This window comes from Poecilia mexicana, unplaced genomic scaffold (assembly GCF_051168715.1).
Source record: "Poecilia mexicana isolate PSO_F unplaced genomic scaffold, ASM5116871v1 scaffold_18, whole genome shotgun sequence".
NCBI classification, from domain to species: Eukaryota; Metazoa; Chordata; class Actinopteri; order Cyprinodontiformes; family Poeciliidae; genus Poecilia; species Poecilia mexicana.
Window position 1 is genome coordinate 20,999,635 of NW_028263387.1, and position 25,841 is coordinate 21,025,475.

At 41.3% G+C, this 25,841-nt stretch overlaps 1 protein-coding gene across 1 annotated transcript in view; it reads left to right on the forward strand.

Moving 5' to 3' along the window:
- Nucleotides 1–1,499: 1,499 nt before the first annotated feature.
- The window catches only part of chrnb1 (cholinergic receptor, nicotinic, beta 1 (muscle)), a 34,464-nt gene continuing 10,122 nt past the window's right edge, over nt 1,500–25,841 (forward strand). The window contains exons 1-7 of the mRNA XM_015011090.2: nt 1,500–1,972; nt 18,127–18,260; nt 19,975–20,019; nt 20,355–20,464; nt 24,207–24,315; nt 24,387–24,531; nt 24,777–24,962. Of these exons, the coding sequence (XP_014866576.2) occupies nt 1,909–1,972; nt 18,127–18,260; nt 19,975–20,019; nt 20,355–20,464; nt 24,207–24,315; nt 24,387–24,531; nt 24,777–24,962 (793 nt within the window). The 5' untranslated portion in view covers nt 1,500–1,908. The remainder of the gene's footprint in view (nt 1,973–18,126; nt 18,261–19,974; nt 20,020–20,354; nt 20,465–24,206; nt 24,316–24,386; nt 24,532–24,776; nt 24,963–25,841) is intronic.

The following is a 25,841-nucleotide window of genomic DNA, read 5'->3' on the forward strand; positions in this document are numbered from 1 at the left end:
AATAAAAATATATCAGATGGACCAAAATACAAAGTTAAGTGGTAATTTTGGTATTTTAAGGATGAGAATGACAATTATTCATATAAGTAACAAAATCAAGCAAAGTAAAGTTTTTCAAATTATTTTCTTTGAATAAAAAACTTAAGAAACTTTTACAAAAACTGCAGGTCTGTGGTGAATATTTGGTTAAAACATGTTTTTCATTCAGTGGGAAGAAAATCCAGAAATTTTACTCAAGAGTAGAAATACTTCTTAATAAAGTTACTCAAGTAAAAGTAGAAAGTACAGCATAATGGTAAAAAAATTGAGCTCTCTGCCTTCTCCCAGTGCTAACTAGAAACAACCAATCAGAGCCAAGAGGCGGATCTTAGCGCTGTCAATCAATCTCCCATCGTCATGAATACTAATTCCAATTAGCATGACCACTGTCCGATAAACAGTTTTTCTGTAATGGTAAGCCGTTTCTCCTCCTTTAGCACATTTGTAAGGGCGTGCATAAGATTGATTGACAGCGCTAAGCCCCTCCTCCTGGCTCTGATTGGTTGTTTTTGGTTTGGAGCTGTTCATGTCTTCAGATGACAATAGCAGCTCAAGAACTAAGTGGAGAAAATTTAGCCAAATGCATATCTGCAAACTAAAACTTGTAATTTTGTTAATTAAGCTGAAATGATCATTTGTTGCAGATAAAAAGTGTAATTTGAAGCGTTTTAAGTGAACCATTTGTGATTCTGAGTCGTCTTCTCCCTCCTGACCACAGATGTGCTGAGTGACTCTGGCTGCTAGCTGTTAATAGTTACCTTCTTTCATAATTAAATTGGCCGCAGGCCAAATGGCACAGACAGCAGATCGTAAATTAAGGCTGAGTGGATCGGTGAAAGATGAGTGTTGGATCAGAGTGGCGTGAAAAGATGAGTGTAGGAATGTGTTAAAAGAAGAGAGAGACGTTTCACTTCACGAGCCATCGAAGAATAAAACCGCATCTGGCAGGTAAATCTGATCAACTCTGTTAGGGAAAAAGACAGGTTGCTTCTGTGTTCCTGTAGCTAACATTCAGATTTTTATTATTCAAATAATTTTTTCTGGCATTTAGCTGAAATACAAATATTCTATTAGATATAATTCAGTCAAATGCAACTGAACACAGCATTAGGGAGCGAATGGGTGAATGAAGTTGCCATTTTTGGTGATTTCAGTTCTTCAACAAGTTGCTGAAGACGTTTAAATAAGGATTTAGGAACCATTAGATGATGAAGTAATGGGAAGGAAGAAGGTTAATGGGTAGAAAAAGGAGAAATAATTATTTTGGGTTCAATTGAACTCATTTTATTAGGACAGGATTTTGTCACTTTCTTTCAAAAATGCTTCCTGACTTTAATAAATTGATCAACCTGGATCTGCTTATTATAAAAACAACATTATAAAAAGTCAAATACATAATAAATGACATAATTCTACCCTGATTACAAATAAAAACATCTTCCTATGCATCCACCAGGGCCACAGAAAAATCATCCAAGGAGCCACAAATGGCCCCGGCGCCACACTTTGGACACCCCTCAGTCAGACCAAAGGCAGAAATGTCCCTCAGGTTGGTGAAGGTTGCTGGATTCACAAATTTCCCAGTAGAAATCAGAGGATGGTCCCTGGTTTGATCATCGTACCGTTACGTCTTTGCATTGTCGGGCGGTTTTGGTCCGACATGCCTGACCCACATAGGCTGGGAGCCCCTCCCTCCTCTGGGTAATCGGACACGACCAGTTGTCCAGACGGGCCTGACTGACAGACAACAACAGCTCAAACCAGCCAAACCAAACTCGGCGTCAAAACGCTCCCCTCTGCCGGATCAGAAGAGAGAAAATCTAAATCTGAGGAGTTGGATTAACCGGTTTGAAGGTCCAAAGGTCCGGCATGGAAAACCTGCTGAGCAAGTGGCTGCTAGCATGTTGCTTATTCAGCCTGAGCGCGTTAGGAGGTAAGACACATCACAGAACGAACTCAAACCGGAGCTGCGATCAAGATGTAATTCATATAGAGATCAAAACAAAAAGTATGAAGTAATATTGTTGCTCTACTGTAGTTGATTTCACAGAAAAACTAAAATACCCAACTTATTTTGATTTAAAAACATCCAAAAGATTTATTTGATCTTCGTTCACAAACTTCTTCTCACCTTCAAAATAAAAGCAGCATCAACTTCTGACAACCAACAGCAGAAGAATATAAACAATGATAATAAACCTCAACTTTGCCTGAAACTCTACTAAAAATGTTAAATGGTAACATTGTTTTAACTTTAGGGCAAATACTGTCTAAATATCTTTCAGTCTTACTAAACATTTTAGTTTACAAGGCTGTAATGGAGGTGGACTTGCTGCTAACCATATGGGTGTCACCATACCTAGGGTCGCCACCTTTCAGAAATCAAAATCAGGGACGCCCCCCACGGCGCGTCATCCTACTCTCACGGGGTGGGACGTCCGCTGCAGTGATAGACATCGTTTTATGGCAGTGTTTTTTGTCTTTAAAAAGTGATCCATAGAGCAACCGTTCATGCATATAGATCGGTTAGAGAACCCCAAAACTGTACTCCAGTCAGAGTAGTAGACTTTAAATATGTTTAATTAAGCAAGTGTAAAAAGTATTTGGTAAACCTCTGAGTAACAGATCATAACACCTGATTTAATATTCAAAATGTGTCCTCAGACAACTAGAAGTGTAAAAGTTATGTGAACATGCTGATATTTTACAGAGTGTTACCAAAATATTTATATAAATAAGGGCTGGTTCTAGACCAGATTTACCACAGGGGCCAGGATAGTTGGTGTTTTTCAATGGCAACACTTGAAAAAGAACGAAACAAATAAACAAACAAAAAACCAGAGCAATATTTTATCATTTGATATAATAAGTGAGCCAAAGAGCCACTTGCGTCTCCAGAGATCCAGGTTGCAGATCCCTGGCAGATGGAAAGTATGATCCTAAACAGCAGCTAAAAGTGCAGCACTATAATTTTTTATTAATTATTAAAGTTAAATTGTGAAGGTTAAAAAAAATCCACCACTAAGTATCAACATGAGACATTTATTTAGTATAACTTCTTTGGTACCCCGTTGGCCCCCATCTAGAACCGCTGCAGGTCTGTGTCTGGTGCATTAATGACCGCTGAACAATGAATTCATAAAATATATAAACATTTCAAAATAAAACATACAGCAAGATTGGGGGGTTCCTGCTCCCCCGCCCCCCACACCATCCTCCTGGGATTTACGCCTATTGATGGATGGTGGATTCATAAGGGAAACTGTTTTTACAACACTTTCCCACCCTGCTCCTGTTGTGTTTTTCCTTAAATACCCCCTCCTCCCCCCCACGGCTCTTACGTTAGTTTTACTGCCCCCCCTCCTCTGACAGTAGCACCAGACAGAGACATTTCCCATATTCTTCTCAAATCCAAAATTTGACAGGTATGGGTGTATTTGAAGACATCTATGTTTGGAAATAATATTGACAATAAATAATTGTTTACTGCAGTCAGTGCATTAAGTCTACTGATTTTTCAGTTATAACTCTTCAAATGGCGGTGTGATGGTCGTTGAAATACCAGGTGGTATAATTTCCATGTGGTATAATTTTGCTAGAAAAACAAATCAAAATCCAGTAATTTTCTGTAAAATTGCTGTAAAAGTAAAAAAAAATGTACAGTTGTCAGGATCCTGAAGGTAACGCTGTGGGGTAGTTCTGAGAGTTTCCGGATGGTAATGCACCACATTATTTTGTGTCTTGGTTAGTGATTCTGGCTAATTTGATTCACGCAACATGTTTTTACCAATACTGAGATGTGAAATTAGCTGTAAATTTAACCACACTTGGACTGACAGATATTTATTTTAGCACATCCAAATTCAAAACTACTGGGCTTTATTTGCAACGAGTGCATCAGTGTCTTTGATTTTAAGAACACATGGTCTATTATTTACGTTAGCATAATTGGGACATTGTTAAAAAGAAAATTTAAAAAATAAAACCGACTCGAAATGACTGTGGGACTGTGGGACTCGCTTAATAGCGAGTCCCACAGGACTCGCTATGAAGCCCTAGAGGTCAGCCCGCAGACCAATAGGACTCGCTATAAACCCTACAGGTCAGCCTGGAGACCAACAGGACTCGATATGAGCCCTAGAGGTCAGCCCGGAGACAAACAGGACTCGCTATGAAGCCCTAGAGGTCAGCCCGGAGACAAACAGGACTCGCTATGAAGCCCTAGAGGTCAGCCCGTAGACCAATAGGACTCGCTATAAACCCTACAGGTCAGCCCGTAGACCAACAGGACTCGCTATGAAGCCCTAGAGGTCAGCCCGTAGACCAACAGGACTCGCTATGAAGCCCTAGAGGTCAGCCCGTAGACCAACAGGACTCGCTATGAAGCCCTAGAGGTCAGCCCGTAGACCAATTGGACTCGCTATGAGCCCTAGAGGTCAGCCAGTAGACAAACTGGACTCGCTATCAACCCTTGAGGTCAGCCCGTAGACCAACAGGACTCGCTATGAGCCCTAGAGGTCAGCCCGTAGACCAACAGGACTCGCTAAGAAGACTAGAGGTCAGCCCGTAGACCAACAGGACTCGCTAGGAACACTAGAGGTCAGCCCGTAGACCAACAGGACTCGCTAGGAACACTAGAGGTCAGCCCGGAGACCAACAAGACTCGCTATGAACCCTAGAGGAAAGCCCGGAGACCAACAAGACTCGCTATGAAGCCCTAGAGGTCAGCCCGTAGACCAACAAGCCTCGCTATGAAGCCCTAGAGGTCAGCCCGTAGACCAACAGGACTCGCTATGAGCCCTAGAGGTCAGCCCGTAGACCAACAGGAGTTGCTATGAGCCCTAGAGGTCAGCCGGTAGACCAACAGGACTCGCTATGAAGCCCTAGAGGTCAGACCGTAGACCAACAGGACTCACGATGAGCCCTAGAGGTCAGACCGTAGACCAACAGGACTCACTATGAAGCCCTAGAGGTCAGCCCGTAGACCAACAGGAGTTGCTATGAGCCCTAGAGGTCAGCCGTTAGACCAACAGGACTCGCCATGAAGCCCTAGAGGTCAGCCCGTAGACCAACAGGACTCACGATGAGCCCTAGAGGTCAGACTGTAGACCAACAGGACTCACGATGAGCCCTAGAGGTCAGACCGTAGACCAACAGGACTCACGATGAGCCCTAGAGGTCAGACTGTAGACCAACAGGACTCACTATGAAGCCCTAGAGGTCAGACCGTAGACCAACAGGACTCACGATGAGCCCTAGAGGTCAGACCGTAGACCAACAGGACTCACTATGAAGCCCTAGAGGTCAGCCCGTAGACCAACAGGACTCACGATGAGCCCTAGACGTCAGACCGTAGACCAACAGGACTCGCTATGAAGCCCTAGAGGTCAGCCCGTAGACCAACAGGACTCACGATGAGCCCTAGACGTCAGACCGTAGACCAACAGGACTCGCTATGAAGCCCTACAGGTTCACTTTATTTAGAAGTACCATCTTTCAACCCAATACCTTAGAGTTCCTGTTTGGTACATTTTCAGAAGTGTGTTGCAGACGCCTCCTATCACACGTCTGAATGGATGTGGCTTCTTTTGTGGGTGGTCTGAAACCCACTGGCTGTCGTTGTGGGTTTCCTCTTCAGATGGCTGCTGGTTTTGTTGTTCCACTATGTCCCTCAGCCTTTTGTTCAGCTCTTCCTTGTCATGCTCCATGTTTGCGTTTTCCTTCTCTAAGACGGAGTTTAACTGCTCAAAGACAGAGTTTTTCTGCTGCAGGACGCTGTATTTCTCCTCCAAGGTGGTGTTTTTCTCCTCCAAGTTGGTGTTTTTCTCCTCCAGGGCGGCGTTTTCCTCCTTCAGGGCGGTGTTTGTCTCTTCCAGATTGTTGATTTCCAGCTTCAGGTTGATGTTCTCTTCCTCCAGAACCCTGAATTTCTGCTTCAATGTGGTAATTTCTTTGTCATAGTCGGTGTTTTTTTTGTCCATGGATGTGTTTATCTGCTGCAGTGTGGCGTTATTTTCTTCTAAAGTTCTGTTTCTGTCAATCAATTTTTTTAATTCTTGGTCTTTATCCTTAACAAGCTTTTCTTTTTGAAGTGCTGCTTGTTGTAAATGCATGACTTCAAATTTTAACTCCTCATTTACTTTAGTTAGTGCGTGTGTCTCGGTGGCCATCCTGCCGACATCTTCTAAGATGTTACGGAGTTTCTGTGTCTCTCTCGCTAACATCTGCTGTGTTTCATCTTCCTTGGAATCAAAAGACGACATCTTACTGCTCTGACTCATGTTTAATGCTCTGTCTGGACAAATCGTTTTCAATCTCTTGTTGGGATACAATCCTTCTTCTTCCTCTCAAGGTTCTGCAATGGTTATGACAGTAGAATTCAAGAGTGCAGCTTTTTGTCACTCTTTGTGACATCATATTGCGTGATGTCACAAATTGATGTCACTACCTCAGCAGAACAACTAGAAAAATGCTGAAGTTTGAATAAAAACAAACTTTACGGCTGAATGCAGCTCAGTTAAGCTGATGGCCATTGGAGACAGTTCAGCTGGTAAAATATCACCAAAGCTGAAATCCACACTTGGGAGACAGCGGCTCTTGAGGACAATGGACTGGCACAGCAGGGTGCCAGAACCAACTGTCAAAAGAAAAGTTTGAGCCCGAAAACAGAAAAAGGGGAAACGGGCGAGCGTGTTACCCAACTGGTGCCTATGAAGCCACCAATTCTGACTCTCTTTCTGGCTAATGTCCGCTCACTGGATAAGATATTGGATTTGTTACATCTGAGGGTGAGAGTTTCTGCAGAGATGGACTGTGCCATTCTTTGCCTAACGTAAACCTGGCTTAACAGCAACATGCCGTTGAGCCTTCCAGATTAACAGTATTCAGTTATTCCAAGCGGACCGCGACCAACACTCAGAAAAAACAATGTATGTCAGAAGGAGCAGGACAATGTATGTAAGTGAATGCAGATTGGTGTGCGAACTGTGGACTGGTTAACAGCTGTCAGTAGGGCTGCTGTAAACGAATATTTTAGTAATCGAGTAATCTATTGATTATTCTTACGATTAATCGAGTAATCGGATAAAAAAAATTACAAAATGAAATATTGGTAAATCTGGCATAATACCGGTGTTACTATCAGATATCAATATCAGTCCAATTTTTCATATTTGAGCATCCCTAGCAGTTGCTTTTTTGTAGTTTAGAAAACTAACCTGTAACAATAATAGCTCACTTTCTAAGTTAACCAGAAGAAAAGTTATAGAAAAATCTGAAATTATATTGAATTTAATAACAAAGAGGCAGGCTCACAAATATGCTTATAAAAAATGTCTACAATCCAGCTTTTAGTTTATGTATTCATCTTCAGTGAGTTTAATAGATTAATTAAACTCACCTTGCCACCTAACCTGTCACGCTTTGGGTTTGAAAATACGGGAAATGCCGCCTGGAGTGGGAGGAGAGGGCGAATGAACGAACGTAAGATGGGGTGGAGGGGAGGAAATAGACCAGCGGACTGATGAACCGTTAGACCGGGGGACGAACACGGGGGGGGGGAAGCAATGGGCTCTTTGCACCTAAGGCGTTGACGTCACATCTCCAGGAGCTAATGCGGCTCACTTTTTTCCGCTTTGAGTTACCATGACTGGTAGAAAAGACTAAGTCGTATTTCAGATGCAAAAAAACAATACTATTAACATTGTTGTCTTCCTAATATAATGGGCTTTTAAGTTTTCGTTAATTTACAAGAGATCCTGAATTAAGAAGTTGGCTTGTAAATATCTGTCGCTACCAGCTAACGCCGCACAGCAAAGTTTGCAGCCTTCACTTCACTCCGGATCAGCCTAAAACTACCGGGGATACGGATGGTAAATAAAGGAGCCTCCCTGAGTTATTTCCATGGAATCACTTCTATATTCAGCCTGAAAGAGTTTATGGGAACGAGAGAGCAGACCAGAGCCAGACAGCCGAGCCGCCTGTACATCCTGCTGTAAACACCGTCCTATCTGAGCTCTTCACAAGAAACATGCAAAGGTAATAAAACGAAATAACACAGAGACATGAAGCAACACGGTCATATTTTTCTAAAAGCAGCAACTTTGAACCTGAACAGCTGAACCAGATCTCTGACACCAGAGCTGCGCTACTGTCAAGCTATGAGGCTTGTTGAGCTCCGTCAGGCTTCGGAAGTAAAAAGCCCGAACCGTAACCTCCCCGTTAGTCTGTGACACTAACGACAATAAACACACATAATATACTTGAAAATAAGATAAATACATTGTCCGTTAGAATGTTTAGATACTTAAATAGCACATTTTACAAGAACAATGTCCGAGAATATTGCCTACTAGCATAAGCTAACGTTAATGTTAGCCACAAAATTTAAGTAAAACTCACCTTCGTGTCAGTGAATGTATAACGAGGCGAACATCTTAAAACCTTTCTTCAGCTGACTTGTTGGGGCTTCGGATCGATGTACAAACCTTGGCCAAGCACTGCAAGCACCTAATGTAAATGATATTTGTATTGGATCAAACAATCGAGCCGCTTTACCCCGAATGCGGAAGCTGAGGTGCAAAGAGCCCATACGGGATATTTACGACACCTTCACTGGTCACACTCAGAAACTCATCTACCAGCCATGTACGATGCGCTCCGCCACCCGTTTCTTCAGACCGGGATATGAAATTTATTGTGCGGTTCGTCGGTAAAGCTACATTTACACGGTAAGCATCAGCTACTCAGCCGCCCGCCCTGTTCAGGCTATCCGCTCACCTCAGCGCTCTTCCCGCCGTTCGCTTTCAACCAGCAGCCCCGGAGGAGAAATGCTGCCGTACTCCAGGCATTCCCCCAGTCATTTTAAGGATGCTTATTGGTTCCCCAAAAACGATAAAAAAGTCGGGCGTTATCATCAATCAATAAAATCCCCACGGGCCAATCTTGAAGATTGGACTTTATGCCGCTGAGACTTAGCTTTTGTCAACAACTCAGAGGCGGAAGTGAGAGCTCCGCGCAACGCAAATGAAGTCCCGGCCGGAACACGGTGCGCTAACTAATAAAACATAAATTAACGAAGCTTCGAGGCAGGTAAATTTTCCTCGAGGAATTTTAGTAATCGAGGTACTCGAATCATTCGAGGAATCGTTTCAGCCCTAGCTGTCAGCCATCCTATCTGCCTCAGGAGTTTACTACGGTGTTCGTCACCATTGTTTACATTCCACTGGGTGCTAACGGCAACGAAGCATCGAAGGAGCTGTATGACACCGTTAGCTCAATGCAGATGAAGCACCCGGAGGCGTTTTACGTGAGCAGGGGGACTTTAACCACGTGAAACTGACAGACACTTTGCCCAGTTTTTACCGGCATGTCATCCATCTTACACTCTGGACTCTGTGTACACACCAACATTCACGGTGCGTCCAGAGCTCTTCCTCACCCTCATCTTGGCCTCTCCGACCACATCTCCATCCTTTTGGCACCAGCTTATCGTCCACTGATGAGACGGATTGGACCAACGAAGAAGACAGTCACTGTGTGGCCCAGAGAGGCAGCCTGTGTGCTCCAGGACTGTTTTCAACCCACAGATAGGCAGATCTTCTGAGAGGCAGCTACTTATGAGGGAGAGGTGGACCTGGAGGAATACACCTCCTCTGTTCTTGGGTTTGTTTCCAATTGTGCTGATGATGTCACCACCACCAAGACAGAAACCTGCTACCCGAACCAGAAACCCTGGCTGAATGCTGAGGTGAGAGCTCTGCTGAAAGCTAGAGACGCTGCGTTCAGGACAGGCGAGGCATCAGCACTCCGAGAAGTGACCCTAAGGTTAGGGTTAGCCTAACCCCCTCACTACCAGATGCACTTATGCTCTACTTCCGCTTTGAGCATCCTAACACCTCCCTCAGCACCACTTCCTGGTGACACGCCTCTCTGTGTGACCACAGCAGATGTGAGGAAATCCCTCCAGGAAATCAACCCCTGTAAGGCTGCTGGTCCCGATAATATCCCAGGACGGATTCTGAGGGACTGTGCACATCAGCTGTCTGAGACATCTTCGACACCTCACTGTTACTGGCACCTGTCCTCTCCAGCGTAAAGACCACCACTATTGTCCCTGTCTCCAAGTGCTCCACAGTGACAGGCCTGAATGACGACCGACCAACACCCTTAACATCAGTAGTCCCCACTAATTTAAATATGCTGACCCATGTATTAATCCAATTTAAAAATACTTTTAAAAGATTAATTTCCTCATAAATGTAGCTATGATAGTTGTTTGAATAAGGTTTCTAGTAAAAAAGCATGAAAATCTGTTTAGGATTTAGCGAGTTATAATTAATAAAATGCGATGACACTTAATTGTGCCTCAAACGTACAACGCTGAGTGGAATGGGCGACCACTCCAAGATGGCGGCCCTACATCACGTCAGTGACAGTAGGTAAGAGTGGTCCATAATAGCATAATAAAGTTCATACAATTAATAAACCTAAAACCAGTTTATCAAGGTAGGAGTTCAAGTTAATGACTTGTTCTCTGTCATTAACCTGAACTTTATTTGAAAATCGTATGTAGAAATTGCATAACCCTGATTTTAATCTGAACGCTATGTGGCTGTTGGCGTTTTTTCTTTAAACAGGAATGTATGTTCATCTGTGGAAAAGTAGAAATTATGAGTCAGAATTTTATTATTTCAGTTCACAGTTCATTAAGTGGGTCTATCATAATTTCAGTACCAAACACCTTTCTGATCACAAAGAAACAGCTTGACTTAATGCACTGTTCTTTAGTTTTACCTTAAGTGACTCCAGAGAGGTTTGGGAAATTAATTACAAAACAACACAACAGTCACTAATCAAACTTCAAAACAGAGCAACAAGAGTAATTAACAAGGCTAAGGACCAGGATCAGACTAACCCATTATTGATCCAAATATTTTGCACACATACAACATTTTGTACTGAACAACTACAAAGGAATCTTCAAATAAATAAAGCCAATACTGTATACAATTTCCATTCATAAATATCACAAAAGTAATTCTAAATTAGTTAAGTACATCATTGCCACTTAAAATTGCCCATTGGAAAAAATCACTAAGCATAATATTTTGCATTACAAATTACCATCTGAATTAAGATGATGATGATATATGTCTGGCCCCTTATAGCTGGTTAAAATACATATACATAAAGGTCTTTACTGTTTTCTTTGGAGGCTGGTTCTTCACCAAACTTGCCATCAATATTTCATCATTTGATATATTAAGTGAGGCAAAGAGCCACTTGTGTCTACAGAGATTCAGGTTGCAGATCCTGATCTAGCAAATGGAACATATGATCCTATCTCAATACAGCAGCTAACTGTGCAGTACTATAATTTTTAATTCATTGTTTAAGTAAAATTGTGAAGGTTAAATAAATCTACCACTAAATGTTAACAAAACACATTTAGTATAATTTCCTCAGTACCCCTGCCGGCCCCCCTCTAGGACCGCCTCTGGCCTGCAGGTCTGTGTCTGGTGTATTTTTGCTTGGCATGTTTTTTTTCTGCATTGATAGGAAGTCAGCTTATCCAAACTGGTAAACCACATTAATTATATATAATAACAACATAATACATTAAATGACCACTGTACCCTGAATTTTTAAAGTATATAATCATTTTTAGTGATCTTGCAGCTTTCAATAAAATATAATTCAATTAAAATAAAATAAATCACTAAGGGAAAGGAAATGATGTAACTCGGCTAATGCTAATGGCTACTTCCGTTATTATTGTGGCGCTGCGATTCCGATTTTAATCTTTTAAATTTAAAGCACTAATTTCATCACCATGAATAATTTTCAATATTTAGTTTAATTTTGATCAAATAAAAAGATTTTTGCCACTAGCTAAATAGTTAGTGCCCTGTATTTTAAAGAAATGACGAACAAAATATAAGCTAACAGCGAGAAGGATGGCAGCATTCGACCGGAAGACAGCTCAGCTGTTGCTATGGCATCTTAGTGGCGTTCTGCTTAAACGTTATGGCGGCAGGGAGCATCAAGGATTTTATTCGGAGGCACACAGGGAGCCATTGCAAGGATAGTAATGCTGCTCTTCGGACACAAATGGAGGAGAATGAGCCACAAAACCGAGACAGACCATCCGACTGGCAACATAACAGGTGTTACGTCAATCCACGTTTCCCCATCTGATGGCCATATTTCACCCATCAGATACGGTTCCCCCTTCGTCTTCTTGCCGCTCCGCCCCGCCCCGCCCACGCGGCAAAATACGCGCGTGCTTGTGATGAGCACTGAGAAAGCACGCGCTTGTTCGTCGCGCTTATCTGGGGAACTACGGACACTGTGAAAGCTCAAATAACATGCTTCGGCAAAGTTTTCACACTTTCTTCACGTTTTTGCGTGAAATTAATAATAATACTAATAATTATAATAAATATATATGTTATACATATTATAATTATAATAAATAATATATATTTTATACATATATTATAATTATAATACATAATATATGCTATATATATTATAATTATAATATATATATATATATGTTGTATATATTATAATTATAATATGTTGTATATATTATAACTATGATAGATAGATAGATAGCCTAGTGCTATATGAATTAAAAACAGGGCAATGCAATTTAATGCTCAATATTACCCATCAGATACCGTTTCCCCTGTTTTAAAGTGGGGGAATGCTATCTGATGGCCATAAATCTCCCATCAGATACCGTTTCCCCTGTTTTAAAATGGGGGAACCGTATCGGATGGCCACATTTCACCCATCAGATAGTGTTCCCCCTATGTTAAAATCACCCATCAGATAGTGTTCTCCTTGTTTTACAGTGGGGGAACGGTATCTGATGGCCATATTTCACCCATCAGATAGCGTTCCCCCTGTTTTACAGTGGGGGAACACTATCTGATGGCCACAGTTCACCCATCAGATACCGTTCCCCCTGTTTTACAGTGGGGGAACGGTATCTGATGGCCATATTTCACCCATCAGATAGCGTTCCCCCTGTTTTACAGTGGGGGAACACTATCTGATGGCCACAGTTCACCCATCAGATACCGTTCCCCCTGTTTTACAGTGGGGGAACGGTATCTGATGGCCATATTTCACCCATCAGATAGCGCTCCCCCTGTTTTACAGTGGGGGAACGGTATCTGATGGCCATATTTCACCCATCAGATAACGTTCTCCCACTGTAAAACAGGGGGAACGTTATCTGATGGAGACATTTCACCCATCAGATAGCGTTCCCCCTGTTTTAGAGTGGGTCCCCCTGTTTTAGAGTGCTGTGGTCCTGAACAAGCCCCGGTAACCATCACTGTGGCAGATGTCCAGGAAAGAGTCTCAGGTTTGAAAAACTGGACAGCTCAACTGAACCAGCTGCTACAGAATGGGACTCACTCTGAATGGTTAACTGAAGGGCGCACAATCCTGATCCAGAAGGATCCCTCAAAGTCCCATCCAACTATCGGCCAATAACCTGTCTCTCTACAACATGGAAGCTCCTTGTAGACCACACAGTCGCCCGAGACTGCAAAACCCGACACACCAATCTGTGCACCGCTTGGATTGATTACAAGAAAGCCTGACTCAATGCCATACACTTGGATCATTGAATGCTTAGAGATGTACATCAATAGGACTCTAAGAGCCTTCATTGCAAACTCGATGGGGCTGTGGAAAACCACCCTTGAAGCTAACTGCAAACCACTTGCACAAGTGTCCATCAAATGTGGCATATACCAAGGAGATGCTCTGTCCCCACTGCTGTTCTGCATAGGCCTGAACCCCCTTAGCCAAATCATAACAAGACTGGCTACGGATACCGACTCAAGAATGGGGCCACAATCAGTCACCTCCTATACATGGATGACATCAAGCTGTACGCCAAGAGCGAGCGAGACATCAACTCACTGATCCACACCACCAGGATCTACAGCACTGACATTGGGATGTCATTCGGACTAGAGAAGTGTGGCCGGATAGTTACAAAGAGAGGGAAGGTCGTCCGCACAGAAGGGGTCTCACTCCCAGAAGGAACAATAGCAGACATAGAGCACAGTTACAAGTACCTGGGAATACCACAAGCAAATGGCAACCTCGATGAGGTCACAAGGAAAGGAGCCACAGCCAAATACCTCCAACGAATAAGGCAAGTCCTGAGAAGCCAGCTCAATGGCAAGAACAAGATCCGTGCAATAAACAGCTATGCCTTACCAGTAATCAGATACCCTGCCGGAATAATTAGCTGGCCAATGGAAGAGATAAAGGCCACGGATGTTAAGACTCTGAAGCTACTAACCATGCATGGAGGGTTCCACCCCAAATCCAGCACCCTGAGACTGTACACAAGCCGTAAGGAAGGAGGCAGAGGACTAGTGAGTGTGAGAGCCACTGTCCAAAATGAAACATCCAAGATCCATAAATACATCAAGGACAAAGCCTCAACGGACGATGTGCTCAGCGAATGTCTCAGGCAATGGGGAACAGAGGACGAGGTGCTGGAGGAACCATCATGGGAAGACAAGCCCCTACATCGGATGTACCACCGACAAATAACTGAAGTGGCTGATATCAGGAAATCTTACCAATGGCTGGAGAAAGCTGGACTCAAGGACAGCACAGAGGCCCTCATCCTGGAACAGGCCCTAAACACCAGCGCAATAGAGGCTCAGATCTACCACACCAGACAAGACCCAAGGTGTAGGTTGTGCAAGGAGGCCTCTGAGACAGTCCAGCACATAACAGCAGGGTGCAGGGAAAGCGTACATGGAACGACATAACCAAGTGGCGGGCATAGTGTACAGGAACATCTGTGCCGAATATGGACTGGAAGCCCCGAGGTCAAAGTGGGGAACACCCCCAAAGGTGGTGGAGAATGACCGAGCTAAGATCCTGTGGGACTTCCAGATCCAGACAGACAAGATGGTAATGGCAAACCAACCGGACATTGTGGTGGTGGATAAAGAACAGAGGAAAGCCGTTGTGGTGGATGTAGCAATACCAAGTGACCACAACATCAGGAAAAAGGAGCATGAGAAACTGGAGAAATACCAGGGCCTCAAGAGGAACTGGAGAAGGCCTGGAAGGTGAAGACCACAGTGGTGCCTGTGGTCATCGGGGCCCTCGGGGCAGGCACCCCCAAACTGGAGCAGTGGCTCAAACAGATCCCAGGAACAACATCAGACATCTCAGTCCAGAAATGTGCAGTTCTAGGCACAGCCAAGATACTGCACAGAACCCTCAAGCTCCCAGGCCTCTGGTAGAGGACCCGAGCTCAGAGGATGAAAGAGACCACCCGTGGAGGGTGAGAAGGGAATTTTTTTTTATTTTTTTTTATATATATATTACTTATTATAATTATTAGTATTATTATTAATTTCACTTAAAAACATGAAGAAAGTGTGACAACTTTGCCGAAACATCCCCAGATGAGCGCGACGAACAAGCATGTGCTTGCTACGCGCGTGCTTTCTCAGTGTTCATCACGAGCACGCGCGTATTTTGCCGCGTGGGCGGGGCGGAGCGGCAAGAAGACGAAGGGGAACCGTATCTGATGGGGAAACGCGGATTGACATAACACCTGTGTATGTTCTTATTACTAGTAACGTTGGCTATTTTTCAAGACGACATTAGCATGTTGTTGGTGTTTTTCTGGGAAATGTATTTTCTTTGATGTCTTTATGTGTAAACACTTCATTATTAATTTAACTGGTCATTTTTACCTGGACATGATAAAGTTAACGAAAATATTGAGCCTCCTGTTTAAACAGAGGACTGTAGAGTACCCAAAAAATGTTCTCAAGTAAGAGTAGCGTTACTTCGACATATTTTTACTGAAACACAAGTAAAAAGTAGTTGTCCAAAACGTCACTCAGATAACAGTAAAATATATTTGGTAGAATGTCTACTAAAGTACTGAGTAATAAAATCAGTTTCTTTCAATATAAAACTTTAATAAACAACCAAACTTTTTTTTATCAAATATTCACCAGAAACGGACAGGAATTGTTAATGTATAATAATAATACAAATAATAATAAATGTATTCCTTTATTTGTACATTGCTATGAAAATATACAGTTTTGTTCATTGACCAGCAGGGGGCAGGATCACCTCAGTTTTAGCTGGGGGGTGGGGAGGTCGCCGTACTGCTAATGTACCGCTAATGTACGCTAATTTTTACTCAGTCCATGCTGAGGACTGTGACTCCCCAGTGTTGAAGCACTGATTAGTGACAGTGATTGTCCAAGTGTGCCGTTTGGAGATACTGAATGGAGACTCCGAATGGCACACTTGGACAACACCTGTACATCCTCATAAATAAATGTCCAAAATGACATTTATTTTTTGTGCTATTCATCATCATTCTTGAAATCCACGAGCAGAATACTTTATTCAGCAGATTTTGTTGAAGCAAAATTGTTCAATTTTTTGTGTGTTTCAAACATAATAGCTACAAACTACTTACAGTTAGAGTATTTTGACTGCAAAAATGGAAAATTTAGCTTGTCTTCTTCAAAAAGAGACCAAGCTTTTGCATGTACTCCAAATTGTTCAAGAACAGCAGCTGATTTAATTTGGGTATGTCTTTTCAGGCATTTTTGGTGATTTTGGTCCTGCCAGTTAAGGGGTTAAACACTTTTTTTATTTTAAACTGAAAAAGTGAAATTAAAATAAAAACTATAAGTAAAAATTTTAAACTTCTTTTAAAATTTTGAAATTCTGTTATTTTTATCATTATACCATCAAATAATTACAAACAGAGAAACCGTACTGATCCAATTTCCATCTGAGGGCCTTTCTTTGCAGAAATCAATGATTTTCTTGACTTCAGCTGATTTGTTGATGGACCTTCGACGAAACGGAGTAAAACTCTTCTGACAGTGATGATTAAACCAAACCAGTTTTTGCCCGTTTTTAAATGATGCTCTTCACCTTTTTCAGTTTAAAGAGCTGCAAAGAAGTGAAACACACTTTATGTGAATCCTCGCTAAAGAAACTACAGCTTGTTTTCTGTTTTAAAACCAGAGTTCTGGTTGTTGTTCTGCATCCAGTCTTGGTATTTCTGCGTTAAGCAGCCAGTCAGAACCTCCTCCTGTCTCTGAGCAGCATCGCCTCCCTGAGCCTCGCTAATAGCTGCGCCTCGCTGGGTGATTGTTGTCATTTATTCCTGTCAGGTCAGATTGTGCTGGAGCCACAGCGAAGCCAAACGTGATGGATGCCACGTCACCAGTGCCACTGATTATAAATGCTCCTAACCTTCCAACACCAAGAAGGAAATGGGGGCGACTTGTGTGCAGAAATTCAGTTTAAGGGGAAGAAATGTGGTTTTAATAGCGCAGCACTGAAGTCGTCAAAGATCCTTCACTCTAAAATAACGGCACAGGGTTTAAAGCCAAGTTATCAACTATTTTGAGTTTTTTAAGATCTGACTACTTTGAGTTTTGGAAGGAGTTCTCGATTAGTTAATTTAGTTAAATATTCAAAGATTTTGCGTTAATTGACAGTTAAGTTGGGTTATTTTAATTTATCTTAAAGCTACAGTACGCAACTTTTATAAAAAAAAGTATTTGTTTACATATTTGTTGAAACTGTCACCATGTTGTTACAGATAATCTGTGAAGAAAATTGGCTTCTTTGCCTTCTCCCAGTGCTAGTTAGAAACAACCAATCAGAGCCAGGAGGCGTGTCTTAGCGTGTCAATCACTCTTTTGCTTTCTTCTTTCAGTTAAGCAGTTTTTCTGTAACGGTAAGTTCCACATTTAGCAGCATGAGGTTGATTGACAGCACTAAGACCCGCCTCCTGGCTCTGATTGGCTGTTTTTGGTTGGGAGTGGTTCATTTCTTCAGGGAAGAGGTGGAGGAGACTGATCTTTTCACAGATTGTCAACATGGTGACAGTTTAACAAATATGGAAAAAAAATTTTTTTTATAAAAGTTACATTACCGTAGTTTTAAAGATGTCTTGTTTCCTGGTAACCGTTGATTTTTTATCTGTTTTTCTTCCACGTTCTCCTTCCCATGGTGTTTTCTGCTCTTTGTGTTGTTGAGGCGCTGTGGAGGCAGAGCAGGCCTTGATGAAGAAAGTCTTCACTGACTACAACCTGAAGGTCCGGCCGGCTCGCACCCCCGAAGAGAGGGTGGTGGTCCGCGTGGGGATGATCCTCTCCTCCTTCGTTGGGCTGGTGAGCAAATATTTTACCTTTTATTTCCTGTTACGTCCATTAGAAAACTTTCCTGTTGATGTACAGACTATGTGGCTACACCACTCTCCTCAGTCTTGGCTGCTTTTAGAAGCACTTGAGAAACAAATAGAAGAATAAAAACATACAAAATATAAATTTTACATTACAGGTCCCCTTTAAATTGAGAGTGTTGTGGCTTTTGGTGATTAAAGCTTCATAACATCGATGTAGACGTCAGGATACGGAGCAGCTGAAGCCCCGGTTGCCTTCCTTAAAGGAACAGGACTCTTTTGGCTTTGAAGGGACGATGTGTTGGAAACGAGACGCTTGTTTGTCCACAGGTGATCAGTTGTCAGTAATGGCACAAATGTGTTTCAGAGCCCCGCTCTGCTCTGATGTCGCTCCAGCTGCCTTGCTAACATTCCTGTTTGTGTTTTAAATAGCCGGTCAGGCTCAGAAAGTCAGAGACAGAAGTACGGAAATCATTTCAGCTTCAGCTTACTCTTCCAAAAATATTTTTAAAACTATCAATATTATGATGTTTTGGACCATTATTGTGCTTGTCTGACAACAACAAGCATGTTTTGCTTTGCAAGCAGAACCTTTTCGGCTGCATTCAAACACAATTTATTTATTATTAACTCAGATTTTTGTTGGATCCGTTGCAGTTTTTTACTTGTTGTTTTACATCTTTCTATGTTTATATAATGGATTAATTTAGTTCATGTGCACATAAGTGACTTTCTCCATTTATTTTCATATTGCAACCAAAAACTTTAATTTATTTTAGGGGGTTTTGGTGTGATTGACCAACATATATACGGAGAGTCGATCATGCCACATTCCAATAAATAAATTACTTTTTAAATAATTATTTAAATGAAACCATTTATTCAAATATAGTATTAATTGTCTCTGTTAAATATATTGATTTCATTTTAAAAACTACATATTTCATGTAGCTGTGCCTACAACTTTCAAACTTATTGGGCGGGATTACGGGAGACTCTGACGCCTGATTGGCTGCTTCATACAACAACTCAAGTCAACTTTCTGCATAGTTTGTTACAACTCTGATGTCAATATTTTTTTTATAGGAGCTGCCATAATTTCACGAAATGTTGAACTCAAAACAGAAGACATAGGCAAACAGTTTTCTGTTTTTTTATTGAAACACGTAGGTTTTTGTCTTAAAGGTGCAGTACGTAACTTTTATATAAAAACATATTTTTTGCATGTTTGTTAAAACTGTTGCCATGTTGTGACAGTAAAATATGAGACAAATAATCTGTGAAATTATCACTCTCCTCCATCTATTACTGTTTGAAAACACCAAACCAACCAATCAGAGCCAGGAGGCAGGTCTTAGCGCTGTCAATCATCCTCATGTACTCACTGCTACATCTGCTAATAGTGGAGAAACATTTGTAGCATTTGTAGCTATGCTAACTAGCCTTAGCATTCAATGCGCTACACTAGCTGCAGCGTATTAAAGAGCGCACACAGCATTGTGATTGACAGCGCTAAGCCCCGCCTCTTTGCTCTGATTGTTTCTAGACATCACTGGAGACTTTTTTCTTTCACAGATTCTCTGTCTCATTCCAAACTGTCATGACAAAATGACATTAAAAAATTTTGTTATAAAAGTTTCATACTTGTCAGAGAATCTGAAATGTTTCAGATTATTAACGCGCTGTTTCACATTTCCTTTCAGAATATGAAGAATGAGGAAATGAGCACCATTGTTGTCATGAACCTGGTAAGTTTAATGCAGTTCAGCTCTGTTTGTTGGTCCAGAACCACTCAGTAGTTTCTGGTTCTGATCACATTTTACGGTCGTTTCCATATTCAGAACAGAACAGTTGGAGTTCACCAGGCAGAATTAAAGCGTATGCAAATACTGTTATTTTCATGCAAATGCAAGGAAAATCACCCCTGAGGACTCGAATTAAAGTGGCGGAAAAACGAGAAGAGGGAGAAAAAGTGATGAAATGACAAAATGCTTCGCGTTTGTACTGAATGGGTAAAGTTTCTTCCTGCTGTTTTTTTTTGTTGCTGTTTTTCTAAACATCTACAAACTTTCTGTTCCTACAGGAATGGACGGATTATCGGCTCACCTGGAAACCCAAGCAGCACGATGGGATTGAGGTGCTGCGCGTCCCGTCTGGGAAGGTGTGGCTTCCTGACATCGTTCTCATCAATAAGTAAGTAAATCAGCTTTTTATTTGTACTTTGATGTAAATAGAGGGATATGATGATCTTTACAACTTTTTCTTTTCAAATTTCTTCTGACATGATAAATTAATTTATTATAACTTTTACATCAGAGGAATGAAATGAGCTCAAAGTTGCCAAACGTTGCCTAGCAGCAGTGATGTCCCAACAGGAACACCAAATATGGGCATTAATGAAGAACCAAAAGAACAATCCCAAAAAAAAGATAAAAAGTTCAGCTCAAATCTGAGTTTATAAGGTGAAGATGGAAAAGGCGATATGTCCAAGTAGAAGGAGAAAATCAGGTGAAATGTCAAGGAGCAGCAGTTTGGAGACCTAGCAAACCAGCACCTTACCTGGAGATTTAAAGGCTTCTTGTAGAGAGACCATGACAAATGTGAACAAAACCGTTCATGTTCATGAAAATAAAAGGCTGTCAAATGGAATTGAATGATATTTAAAAATCCTCCAAAGGTGATAATACAGATTTCAGTAGGAACAGATGCTTATTTTCTTGTGCCTCTCTTTCTGATCTGTGACCTTTAGCCTTTTGGGAAATGTTACTAGTGTCCATTGTGAATCAAACCTTAAAATAAAACAAAATCAAGCAAATAAAGTAGCTCATTATTTTTGTTCATCCAAAACTTGAAAGGGATTTCTACAACAATGTATTAGGGCCACTGTAGAGAGACAAAAATGAATACATTTCCTCCAAAAATTCATCATTTTTGTGACTAATCTCAGAAATTCGACATTTGAAATTCTGATTTAAATTCTTTTTCTTTTCTTTTTCTTCTTTTTTTTTTTTAGAAAATTTCTGACGTTAATCTAAAAATTAGATTTTTTTTTCTAGCAAATGTCATAATTTTTTTCCCAGAAGTTTTCGGAGATTAGTTTTTTGGTAAAAAAAAAAATATATAAAAAAAAATTCCCCTCTCACCCTCTGTGGGTGGTCTCTTTCATCCTCTGAGCTCGGGTCCTCTACCAGAGGCCTGGGAGCTTGAGGGTTCTGCGCAGTATCTTGGCTGTGCCTAGAACTGCACATTTCTGGACTGAGATGTCTGATGTTGTTCCTGGGATCTGTTTGAGCCACTGCTCCAGTTTGGGGGTGCCTGCCCCGAGGGCCCCGATGACCACAGGCACCACTGTGGTCTTCACCTTCCAGGCCTTCTCCAGTTCCTCTCTGAGGCCCTGGTATTTCTCCAGTTTCTCCTGCTCCTTTTTCCTGATGTTGTGGTCACTTGGTATTGCTACATCCACCACAACGGCTTTCCTCTGTTCTTTATCCACCACCACAATGTCCGGTTGGTTCGCCATTACCATCTTGTCTGTCTGGATCTGGAAGTCCCACAGGATCTTAGCTCGGTCATTCTCCACCACCTTTGGGGGTGTCCCCCATTTTGACCTCGGGGCTTCCAGTCCATATTCTGCACAGATGTTCCTGTACACTATGCCCGCCACTTGGTTATGTCGTTCCATGTATGCTTTCCCTGCCAGCATCTTGCACCCTGCTGTTATGTGCTGGACTGTCTCAGAGGCCTCCTTCCACAACCTACACCTTGGGTCTTGTCTGGTGTGGTAGATCTGAGCTTCTATTGCTCTGGTGTTTAGGGCCTGTTCCTGGGCGGCCAGGATGAACAGATATATATATATATATATATATATATATATATATATATATATATATATATATATATATATATATATATATATATATATTTATTTTTATTTTTTTTCCCACAGCGGCCCAAATTCACTGTAGTAGATTTTGCATGTTTGCAGTATTAAAATGAAGACCTCTAGTTTCCAGTTTCTTTTGGATCAAATTCTTTCAAAAACGCTGGCTGTGCTTAGCCAAGTTTAGGAAGAATAAAAGCTGGTTTGGTGCAACAGAGTTGGCTTTTTGGTGAAAATCTCTGGATAAACTTTGTTACAAAAACAAATACATTTTATTGTACTTTACATCTTCCTGTGTAAGAAAACTGTGTTGGTAACATATTCTTTAAACTGATTACAAATTAAAAGCTTCCATCTACATCTAAAGGCCAAATTTGTAGCAATTTTGAATTGCAGTTGGGGGCCACACAAAATCAGCCCAAGGGCCACAAATGGGCCGTGGGCCTCACTTTGAACACCAGTGCATTACAGCATTCATTCAGTGATTAAAACTGCATGGGAATGCATCAAATTAGAGACTCAAAGAGCAGAAAGAGGAGCCTTTATGTTCCTCGTATCCCCACACATGTGCATGCCCCCATTAACACCACTGTAACTGTCCCCACTGCTCTATTTATCAACACTTTATAGGCAATTAAGCAGCACGGCTCTCTAATAACTGGGCTGTTGGCGCCATTCAGCAACTTCAGTACACGAGGCCTTCATTTGGAACATCAACACACAAATATCTGCATCAACACAAGCCTCTGTGAGCTTCCCAATATGGCTGATCAATACTGCTCTTTTCAACAGCGCCGTCACAGATAGTAGGGTTTTATTTGGGCTAACACAAAGTCTGCTCAATTACCTGCATCATAAAAGCCTAAAACTGTGTACTGTGAGAAGGTTAAATCAGTCTCTAATTAACTTGATGTCTGTGTTTATCTGCCAGGGAAGCTTTGTGTACATGATCCAACGTTGGCCGGCCTAACTGCTTAGCTAATGTTTGGTCTTTACTGCTTATGCCACATAAAATGTTGTGAGTTTGGGTCAGAATGAGGCTACAGCCAACAGGAAACTCGGAAAGAAGTTTGTAAAAAAGAAAGTGAAATCTTCTCTAACCATGTTGGTGAAGCTACATTTTATGGAGGAATATCTACATATACATGATGTATAAATTGGTGAAAACAAAGAACTAATGTGGCTATTTATTTAATAATCCATTTTTTTATTATCTTGTTTTTACATTTCAGTAGAATCAGAAAAATATTTCTTGTGTGAGTCAAGGTTATAGCTACACAAAGTCAAGCTAACTGGTATTCAGATCCAAGCTAATTGCTCAGTAAAGTCAAAGCTAATCAAAATTACTGAGAGTTGAACAAACACTGAAAAAGAGTGAGAATAAAACATACTCAGTTCATTTTTTATAGCTGCTTTGATAAAAATTAAACACTTAACCAGAATTAAGCTAACCACTGCTCAGACTGAAGCTAACAGCGTCCCAGAGAGAAGCTAATATCTAATTTAAGAAATGATAACAGCTAATCAAAATTAATCTAACAGCTACATGAAGTTAAGTTAAAAGCAACAAAAAGTCATGCCAGTCACGGAAAGGAGTAACAGAAACTAAGCTAACAGTTAGCCAGAGCTAAGCTAACTAGTGCTCAGAGTGAAGCAAACAGTATCATGTAATAAAGCTAACAGCTAATTAAAGAAATACTAACAGTCAAAGTTAATCTAAAAGCAACACAGTCATGCTAGTCACGAAAAGGGGTAACAGGGACTAAGCTAACAGCTAGCCAGTGTGCAGACTGATGCTAACAGCTAATTAAATAAATGCTAACAGTTGATCAAAGGTAATCTTGCATCCACATAAAGTTAAGCTAAAAGCAACAATCAGTCATACTCGTCATTAGTAACAAGAACTAAGCTAACAGCTAGCCAGAGCTAAGCTAACCACTTTCCTGAACCTTCAAAGTTGGTTCACAATTGCAAATCACTTAGACTAAAAGCATCAAATAAAGGTAAACAAAAGCTGTAAAAGTGGTAAATGTTTTCTTCGTGTTCTGTTTGTAGTAACGACGGCGTGTTCGACGTTGCCCTTCAGGTCCACGTTCAGGTTTACAGTAACGGCAGGGTGACATGGACGCCTCCCGCTCTCTACTGCAGCTCCTGTGGAGTCAAGGTGGGCAGACATTTTCTCCTCTTCCTGTTGTTTTCCCTTACACACGTGTGCTTGTTTGTTTTTTTCTCCAGGTTACATATTTCCCGTTCGACTGGCAGAACTGCACCATGCAGTTTCGCTCTTACACGTACGATTCGACGGAGATTGACCTGCAGTACGCAAGAGACTCGAAAGGCAAGGAGATCAAGGAGATCCAGTTGGATGGAGGCTTTAGTGGTGAGCTTCAAAATGTTCCTCCTTGTTATAAGTGAATTAACCTGTGAATAGAACTAGTATTTCTTCATCAGTATTAATGAATTATTGACTTAAAACCAGCTGTTGGTGGAAAGATACTCGTCAGTTAGTTTCATCTTATTTCAACTGGTACTATTTTCTATTTTTGTATTTTGTATTTTTGCAGTGTATTGGAGATTATCAAGGTGTCTGTGAATTAAAATGTTCCTGTTTTAATGTTTCTTGAGAGAGTAGCGAGTGGTACATCAGACACAAGCCAAGCAGGAAGATCACGAACGACGACACGTACGAGGAAATGACTTTCTACCTGATCATAGAGAGAAAACCTCTCTACTACATCATCAACATCATCATTCCCTGCATCCTCATCACAATCATCGCCATTTTCAACTTCTACCTGCCTCCAGATGCAGGTAAACACTTTTCACTCTCGCATACTTTGGAATATTGAAAAATTCATGTTCAACTCAACGATTACAAGAAAGTCCAGTGTCGGCACAGTGTTATTTCACCGAACATGACCCAACATCTCTACATAAGGAGTTTTCACACCTAGTAGTCCAGTAGATTTGGTTTAATTTGGGACCAAAATTGCAACAAACATTGGGATTAAGTGATGCTAACTCCCACCTGCAGCATAACTTAATGTCAAGATGCACACCTTTTGCACACCTTGCAATACAGGTAGTTTTGAAAAAATATTTAATAAATTCAAGAAATGTTTCCCCTACTATGAACCAAAACAATTTGGGTATAAAGTGAACTCTAACAGTTTCATGGTGTTTTGACACCTGATAGTCCGTTAGTTCGATTACGGAACAAATTTGTAAGATTTGTCACATTTTCTGCTGCTGAGGTTTGTTTTTTCACTGCTTTGTGTCAAATGAACCAAACTAATTGAAGAACCTGTTCCCCTCCTCACCTGTGGTGGCGCTGCACAAAAAGCTATTAAAGAAAATAGTGTGAAAACCTCTGAAGAAGACACTGAGGGCAACTTTCTTCTTCATGAAATGCAAATTAAAATAAAGTACCGTCAGATATTAGCTATTGTAGGATTTCTCTTTTGTGTTTGTTAAAACACTGTACGCCCTTTCTCCCACGAAGAGCCCTAGGCTAGCATGTTTGTTTTGGCTGTATTTACCCAGAATACCCTGTGTTGTAGTCCACTTCCTGCTTTTGGAGCAGACGCCAGTCCACTTGGTGTTCACATATGTGTTGGAGCCGCACCAAAGTTCACTTTAACCAAACAGAGACCAAGGTTTGTAGATTGACCAGAGTTGGATTCACCAGAC